The sequence below is a fragment of the Epinephelus lanceolatus genome, chromosome 22 (genome assembly GCF_041903045.1).
Source record: "Epinephelus lanceolatus isolate andai-2023 chromosome 22, ASM4190304v1, whole genome shotgun sequence".
NCBI classification, from domain to species: Eukaryota; Metazoa; Chordata; class Actinopteri; order Perciformes; family Serranidae; genus Epinephelus; species Epinephelus lanceolatus.
In genome coordinates this window covers 7,047,117-7,056,281 of record NC_135755.1, presented here as the reverse complement: position 1 = coordinate 7,056,281, position 9,165 = coordinate 7,047,117, and the positions used below count along the sequence as shown (strand labels likewise).

The window sequence follows — 9,165 nt, the reverse complement described above, 5'->3', positions numbered from 1 at the left end:
TGCTCAGGGGCACCTCGGCAGTGCCCAGGAGGTGAACTGGCACCTCTCCAGCTACCAGTCCACGCGCCATATTTTGGTCCGGACGGGGACTTGAACGGGCGACCCTCCGGTTCCCAACCCAAGTCCCTATGGACTGAGCTACTGTTTGGTGGCGCATTACGTCTATAAGAAAACGCTGCAGTGGTAATATTAGGTATGCTAGTCCATACCCGGGGATGTGTTATGTGTAGAGGAATAAGAATGAGAGGCAAAATCTGTTTTATTAAGGGTAAAGGTTTACAGATGTTAAATAAAAGTGATATCCTGTGCCTGGCTGTTTGTTTAGAACAGAGAGCGCACCTATTTTTGGAGTTGTTTGGTCAGGGTTTGTGCATCTGCAGGTTGCATATGGCGTACCTGTAAACAATGCACACTGTATTTAGAAACATGCTTTATGACAAAATACGTGGAGCATAGTTTTGGCTGACGGCACGGAGGCACGCGCATGCGCGGGGCCGTGCGTGGGCACACAGGTACATACATACACACACAACACGGAGAAACAATGAAAGAAGCAGTGCAAAGTGCACAGCGCAATGTTTAGTTTGTGCTTGAAATTGCATGTCCCCGCCATAAACTGTGGTCCGAGCGCAGGTGTTTTCCAAGTGGTCTCCGTGCATACGTAGCTCGCGCTGTTAATGGAGATCACAGTATGATTGGGTAGTGGGAAAAAAACGCAAATATAAACAGTAGAAATGTGGGGAAAATGCAAAAACGTCATCGTGGCTGTCTGCACATGACCAAGATGAAAGCATATGTGCAAGTTCAGAGAAACAGGTCAAAGCAGTGAGGAGGAAAACGGATTACGACAGACAGACGGAAGGACGGAGGGACAGAGGTTTCTCCATTTAATAGTAGGATAATTAGAGGCATCGATTCGGTTTGATATTTGGCTTTAAATCAAATCGATTGTAAAATTTTCAAACCAGCACAAACCTAGCCTCCAGTCTTGATGGCTGTGGCAAGCGTTGTTGTGCGACGTATAGTTTAATTAACTTTTTGCATTTTACATTACATATACAAATACATTTTTAACAACATAAATCAAAAGGCTCAGTAGTTTGCCAAGTTAAGCTTTTAACCGTGTGTGTCTGTATGTGTTTGTGTGTGTTTCCTGCAGACGTCCAGCAGCTGTTGGTGGTTAAAGAAGAGGTTCCCCCTGAGCAGCAGGAGTGGAGCTCCAGTGTGGACCAGGAGGACCCAGAGCCTCCACACATTAAATGGGAACAGGATGAACTCTGGATCAGTCAGGAGGGAGAGCAGCTTCAAGGGCTGGAGGAGGATGATATCACCAAGTTCATATCCACTCCTGTCCCTGTGAAGAGTGAAGATGATGAAGAGAAACCTCAGTCCTCACAGCTTCATGAAAGACACACTGAACAGATGGAAACAGAAGCAGAGGGAGAGGACTGTGGAGGAGCAGAACCAGCCAGGAACTCAGATCCAGATACACATTTACAACCTGAGACTGATGACAGTGATGATTGGACGGAGACCAGTGAACCTCAGTCAGGTTTAAACTCTCTGAAAAATGATCAAGTCCCTGTCAATGATTTGATTGTTGGTGAGAAACGATTTAGCTGCTCTGAGTGTGGGAAACGGTTTGGTTACAGGCAATACCTGAAGATACACATGAGATCTCATACAGGTGAGAAATCATTTAGCTGCTCTGAGTGTGGGAAAAGATTTGGTCGAAGTGAAGTTCTAAAGGTCCACATGAGATCTCATACGGGGGAAAAAACATTTCGCTGCTCTGAGTGTGGAAAAAGATATGGTGACAGGAAAACTCTAAGGGTACACATGAGTGCTCATGTAGGAAAGAAACCATTTAGCTGCACTGAGTGTGGAAAAAAATTTAGTAGTATGAGAGGTCTGAAGGTACACATGAGATCTCATACAAGAGAGAAACCATTTAGCTGCTCTGAGTGTGGGAAACGATTTGGTTACAGGCAATACCTGAAGATACACATGAGATCTCATACAGGAGAGAAACCATTTAGCTGCTCTGAGTGTGGGAAAAGATTTGGTTGAAGTGAAGTTCTAAAGGTCCACATGAGATCTCATACGAGGGAAAAAACATTTCGCTGCTCTGAATGTGGGAAAAGATTTGGTCGAAGTGAACATCTGAAGAGACATATGAGATCTCATACAGGAGAGAAACCATTTAGCTGCTCTGAGTGTGGGAAAACATTTGGTGGAAGTGAAGTTCTGAAGAGACATATGAGATCTCATGCAGGAGAGAAACCATTTAGCTGCTCTGAGTGTGGGAAACGATTTGAGTACAGTGAAGATTTAAAGATGCACATGAGATCTCATACTGGAGATAAACCATTTAGCTGCTCTGAATGTGGAAAAAGATTTGGTCGAAATGAACATCTGAAGAGACATATGAGTTCTCATACAGGAGAGAAACCATTTAGCTGCTCTGAGTGTGGGAAAACATTTGGTGGAAGTGAAGTTCTGAAGAGACATATGAGTTCTCATGCAGGAGAGAAGCCATTTAGCTGCTCTGAGTGTGGGAAAAGATTTGGTCGAAGTGAAGTTCTGAAGAGACATATGAGTTGCCATTCAGGAGAGAAACCATTAAGCTGCTCTGAGTGTGGGAAAAGATTTGAGTACAGTGAAGATTTAAAAATACACATGAGATCTCATATTGGAGAGAAACCATTTTGCTGCCTTGAGAATGGGAAAGGATCTAGTGAAAGAGAATATCTGTAATAACACATGAGATTTCATAGAGGAGAGAAACCATTCAGCTGCCCTAAGTGTAGGAAAAGATTGTATTACAGTCGAGATTTGAAGGTACACACAAGATCTCATACTGGAGAGAAACCTTTTAGCTGCTCAACTTGTGGAAAATCATTTAGGCACAGTAGAAATTTCCATAGACACACGACGACACGTGAAGGAGAAAAGTGATTCAGCTCTTTCACATGTGAACATGTCTGAAATCCAAATGCTGAGATCGTTGGTGAAGCAGCCACTAACTGCGGCTGCTGAAGAGATATTTGGGCTGGTGACACGGATGGTGACGTGGCGAGAGTAGCGCGGTAGGTTTGAATAGTTTTGTTTGGCGGATTTGCATAAACCGTACTCTGACTGTAACATCATGACATCTAGCTCAGATGGAAGTGAAAATGTAATGGACTGGATGATGTATCAGTCTAGGAAGAACAAAAGGGCTCTGACGGAGAGAAATTCACGAGACAGAGCGATAAGTTGGTCGGATGGCAGCAACGCCACGGGTGGTATGAACAAGAAAGCTAAAAGCAGTCAGAATGTAAGGCAGAAAAATACGGAGCAAGCTTTAGAAGGCGAATGGAAAGTGGTGATCGAATTCAATCAGGGTGGTGGGCACTATCACCCAATTAAACTTGCAGAGCAATCGAGGAAGAGATGGGTAGAATCAAATACGCCAGGTTTTTGAATAACAACCGAGTGTTGATACATGCAACCAGTAAACAACAAGAAGAAACGATACTTAGAATGTCATCACTAAAAGGAGAAAGGATGAACGCTCATATCCCTGGAGCAATGTCAAGAGTAAGAGGAGTAATCCCAGGAGTGCCACTAAGCATGTCAATGGAAGATGTTAAAAATGAGATACAAAGAGAAAAAGAGATTGTGAAGGAAACACTGTCAGTAGTACTCCAGTTTGAGAAAACGCTCCCAAATTCAGTGCAATGCTATTTCAGAGGAGTTTGAAATAGTAAATGGTATTCCCCGAGGTAGTGCTATTAGCCCAGTCCTGTTTAACATAATGATAAATGATATATTTCAGAATGTCGGTGGAGATATTGAGTCATCACTTTATGCAGATGATGGGGTGATATGGAAAAGAGGGAGAAATATCTTCCATGTGATCAATTGCATTCAGAGGGCTATACAACAGCTAGAGAGATGGTCTTATGACTGGGGTTTCAAGATGTCTGTTACCAAGTCTTGCTACGTGCTCTTTACCAGGAAAAGAAAGCTAACAGATATACAGCTTAAATTATATGGGCAAAACATGGAAAGAGTAAATAACAGCCATAATACTAGCATTACAATGGATAGAAGAGGTTAGGCCTGAGAGAGTGATCATTTGTTCAGATTCCACTGCAGTTCTTCAGAGCTTAAATACAAATGAATCAATAAGAGAGGATCTAGTGATGGAAATATTAATGATAATGTGGAGATTACACAGAAGTGGAATTTTTGTCCAATTTTGTTGGGTTCTTGCACATGTAGGTGTTAGTGGGAATGAAAAAGCAGACAATATTGCCAAAAGAGCTTTAAGATTAAGTAATGAAGAGATAATGAAAATTCCCTTTGGAAAAGGTGAGGCAAAATCAATAATCAGAAAGGCAGTGATAGATTCGTGGCAGAAGAAGTGGGATACGGATGTTAAAGGGAGACACTACTATGAAATACAAAAATCAGTTAACACAAAGGCTTTTAAAGGGAAATGCAGGAGAGAAGAAGTAATCATTTCCAGGTTAAGACTTGGACACACTAGTTTCAAATCAACTCTGGATCTAATGGCAAAGTCTGTGTCTGATAAATGTGATAGGTGCGATGCTCCAGAGAGTGTTGAGCATGTGATTTTGAAATGTAGTAAGTATGAGTTAGAAAGGAACAGGTTGCGTGATAGGATGTATGAGCTGGAATGGGAATAGAGCTTGGAAGGAATTTTAGGCATGAGTGGGAAAATGAGGGAATGTTATAGGGCAGTATTTAGTTTCCTCAAAGACACAGGATTAGAAAATAGAATATAAGGGAGCTTTACCCATTTTTTTATTTTTTTGGTTTGTTTGCTTGTCTCTTTGTTGTGTTTTTAAAGTGTGAACATGTCTAAAGCCCAAATGCTGAGATTGTTGGTGAAGCAGCGACTAACTGCGGCTGCTGAAGAGATATTTGGGCTGGTTGAAAGAACGATAGCAGAGTACGAGGAGGAACATTATCGATCAAAAGAGCAGTAGCGCCGAGATCGAAAAGTGGCTGAAGGTATGTCGATTGCTGCTCAGCGGCATATACCGATACCCAGACTGGCATAAAGATCCCTAGACTGGTATATACCGATCCCCAGACTGGCATACAGATTCTCGGAGTGGTATGCTGCTATTATGCTGCTGTTATTCCACCGACACACGAAGGTATGTGCCGCTTGAGATTGTTATGGCACTGAGAGACTGTTGGATGGGTACCGCCCCCTGATGAATATGCAAATATAATGCCACTGGTCTGGTTTGACGACAAGTACTGCCGTTAATGTATACATTTTTACATATACCACTCCTGCTTCAGCACCATATGATGTCCTGCATTGACACACTGATCCAGCGCATAAGCCTTTGGGCATCGATATACCAATTGATCCTGTGGTATAAGTCTTTAGGCATGGACACTTCCAGTGGTATAAGCCTTTACTTCCAGCGGTATAAGCCTTTAGGCATGGACATACCACTACTCTTCCAGCGGCATAGTGGTATAAGCCCTTACTTCCAGCGGTATAAGCCTTTACTTCCAGCGGTATAAGCCGTTAGGCATGGACATACCACTGATGAGCCAGAGGAATATGTCGTTTATATGATGCCAGTGGCCACCAACTGGGATGCAAACGTTGATTTTAAGATGTGGTTATGAAATGAATGTTTCACAAGTCACCATTAAATTTGTTTACTCATTTTGACAATAGTTAGAAAATATCTCAATGTATAGTAAACATGATACATGATATGCCACAATGGTTAATGTTCTGCAAAGTAGATTTTATATGAAGTAATGTATTATTGTGTTCTCCTAATAATGAAAACCTGTCACTAAGTATTGTTTTGTTGGTTGACTCAAAGATTCTGCTGTCGATTAGTCAGACTGGCTACGGTGGCTGGGCTAACATTAGCCATGTTAGCTAAGACTAGCGCTTTCATTAGCTTTAAGGCCCAATTCCAATCCGGCCCCTAAAGACTCAAGCCCTGAACCCTCACTGAATTAACTGACGTCAGCTGTAAGTGATTGAGTGTGAGAGTCTGAAAGGGCTCCGGATGCTACAAATAGGAATGGGACAGCACTTAACCCCCTCTCTACAAAATGTTGTGGACACTGGCGGCTCTGGGCGTGATCATTTATCGGTTATTGTCAGCATATATTCCACACACAAAGAATATATATCTATAGATAGATAGATAGGTAGATAGATATAGATATATAGATATAGATATAGATTCTTTGCGTGTGGAATATAACCACTGGTATTCCTCTGACTTCATGTGTGTTTATGTACCATTTTAAATCCTTGTTAATGTAATGTTTTATTGTTTATCTATCTGTTTTTTTCGGTCTCCTTCCATAACGTTACCGCTTGCATATCTGCCGACCGTGTTTTTGTTTTTTTTATAACACTTCCGTTGTTCCAAGGGCAACCCCTGCATTTGACGTCACAACGCTATGAACTGTGGGTAATTTCCTTACTGTAAGTCCGCATCGATGCTGACCAACGGTAAGGGGGCATAAAGGGCTCACTCACTGACTCACTGACTTGACGATTTGACAATGGGACAGCCCTCACACACGCACTTCACATGAACGCGCCTCTAAGTCAGTGAGTCTGTAAGGGATCGGATTGGAATTGGGCCATTCTCATCGCACCTAACAGATCCCTCCTAACGCCTAAAGCCTGATTTATGGTCCTGCGTTGACTCAACGACGTCGCTTCGTTGTTGGTGTGACGCCGTTGTGAACCCTTCGAACTTCTCACTCCGTTTCATCGCGGTGCAATTCACCACCAGAGCGGTAGGAGGCTGCGTTCCTTTCCTGAGTGGTTGTTGTCGTCTCTTGTTGATTCTTTGTTTTGCTTCTGGCTTTTCCGGTCACAGAGAAATGAACGCGGAGCATGGACAGATGGCTCTGGCTGTATCCGTATCCATATTGAACGTTGAGCATAATGGCATATATATAATGAGCCTTAATACCGCAACATCTACATCGCAACAAACGATATTTAAAGATGGCGGGGATGGCGCAATCTGGAAATACGGAACCGGAAATGCGTTGCTACCAAGCAAACCAATCACAGCCCTGCCGGTCTGCGCTGGGTCTGCGTCGCCTTGACGTGTAGTTACATTTTTGTGGAGGTGCACGTCAGGCTACGCCGGGGGCTACGGCCAGCCTTCTGCGTAGCCCCGTACCCTACGACGTAGCGACGTTGTTGATTCAACGCAGGACCATAAATCAGGCTTAACGCTAACTCCTTACTGGCAGGAATAAGAGACATGAGACGGCCTTAAAGATGGCGGAGCTCTAATGACTTCCGGTTCAAGTAAGGACTTAGGAGTTAGCAGCATAAAATAAGAGACTTGGGACGTACCCCAAGAGGCGAAGCTCCGTTGAATTTCTGCCAACAGCCACCAGGGGTGCTGCTGTAGCGCTGCCGCCATCTTGGACTGTTGAGCTTAGACTGTTGCGGCCAGACAACATGCAAGATGTCAAGAAGAGAGGAGAAAAAAAGTAAAAGAAAACAGTGTAGTGCAATTAACTGCAACAACTATCAGTGGAACACCCCGCACCTGGCCTTCCACCGTTTCCCGAAGGATCCCGACAGGTAAGAACTCCTGAGGTGTACGTTTTAAAGTGTTTTAATATCAATTTAATATGCCAGTTTTGGAGGGAAGGTAACACACACACACACACACAAACATATATATATATGTATATATATATATATATTTTTTTTTTTTATTGGACCATTTATATCAGAACTGATTACTGCTTTTGCATTAAAATATATCATATTAAAATAGCCTATATATTATGATTATTATTACTGTCCCCTGTACAAACTGTAAATAAGTCTTTATTCCTGACTATGTGACGTCACCATGAATGTGTTTCTAGTTAAAATATTGATTTTTTTCTTTCTTTCTTTCTTTCTTTCTTTCTTTCTTTTTTTTTTAATTTGTAGATTGGCTTATGGGGTGATTTTGAAGGAGTAATTAAGTTAATCTTCTCTTAAGTGGATGTAATATGTAGAGATGCCATCTAGGCCGTTTTTCTTCGTTTTGTTTCTTTTAAAGTCTATATTTTGCTTTACAAAAACGTGAAAAAGCAGCTGTGACCAAGCTATCACGAGGTGAGTAGCATTGTAAGCATAATTAATAGCGATATACTTCAGTTTGTCTGTGTGTTTTTGTATGCAAGCGGGTCTGCTGCGGTCTGCTGACAGTCCAAAATGGCGGCGGTAGGACGAAACCATGGGCGAGTCTGTTGCTATGGGGCGTTCTGTTGAGCTTCGCCTCTTGGTATCCATGCTCTTTGGTGGGGTATCTCGCTTTATGCAATATCTCTGTTATTGCACAAGTCTGCTCCGATGCATCCCCGGTGAAATGGGTGTGGCGAGAACACATCCGGGAATTTGGACTGAACTTGGCTAGATGTGAACTTTGAACTGGAACAGTACTTGGGCTGTGACTGATGACGCGTCACAAGTCCACAAGAACACAAGTCCGCACAAGAACGCATATTGAGAAACGGCTTCTTTGTTGTGTTTTTAAAGTGTGAACATGTCTAAAGTCCAAATGCTGAGAGCGTTGGTGAAGCAGCGACTAACTGCGGCTGCTGAAGAGATATTTGGGCTGTTTGAAAGAACGATAGCAGAGTACGAGGAGGAACTTTGTCGATCAAAAGAGGAGATCGAGCGACAACGGAAACTACTGGACGCTGTTTTCAACCCTCAGCTTCGGTTACACAGAGCAGGTTTGTTCATTAAACATTACAAGTTCATTATTAATAACATAACTGCAGGTTTGTTCAATAAATATTCAGTCTGTCGATGTTTATACGCCGCGTTAGCTTCTCTGGTGTCGTTAGCTTCTGTGGTGTCATTAGCTTTTCTGGTGTCGTTAGCTTCTTTGGTGCCGTTAGCTTCTCTGGTGTCGTTAGCTTCTCTGGTGTCGTTAGCTTCTCTGGTGTCGTTAGCTTCTGTCGTTAGCTTCTTTGGTGCCGTTAGCTTCTGTGGTGCCGTTAGCTTCTCTGGTGTCGTTAACTTCTGTGGTGTCGTTAGCTTTACCATCCTTAAATGATTATCATTGTTTATTCTCTTAACATATTTTGTATTGTTAACTTGAATCACTAAAGTAACTCCAGCTGTTA

The 9,165-nt window shown here is 42.6% G+C and overlaps 1 protein-coding gene across 1 annotated transcript; it reads left to right on the top strand.

The window, feature by feature from the left end:
* The first annotated feature begins 1,941 nt into the window (after positions 1 to 1,941).
* On the top strand, positions 1,942 to 2,882 carry LOC144459643 (uncharacterized). The gene has a single exon (XM_078164005.1). The coding sequence runs from the start codon at positions 2,092 to 2,094 to the stop codon at positions 2,755 to 2,757; it is 666 nt and encodes a 221-aa protein (XP_078020131.1). The 5' UTR covers positions 1,942 to 2,091; the 3' UTR covers positions 2,758 to 2,882.
* Positions 2,883 to 9,165: the final 6,283 nt, after the last annotated feature.

Bases quoted from the DNA above. Each gene is read 5' to 3' on its own strand.
- LOC144459643 (XM_078164005.1), top strand. From the start codon at position 2,092: ATGAGATCTCATACGAGGGAAAAAACATTTCGCTGCTCTGAATGTGGG.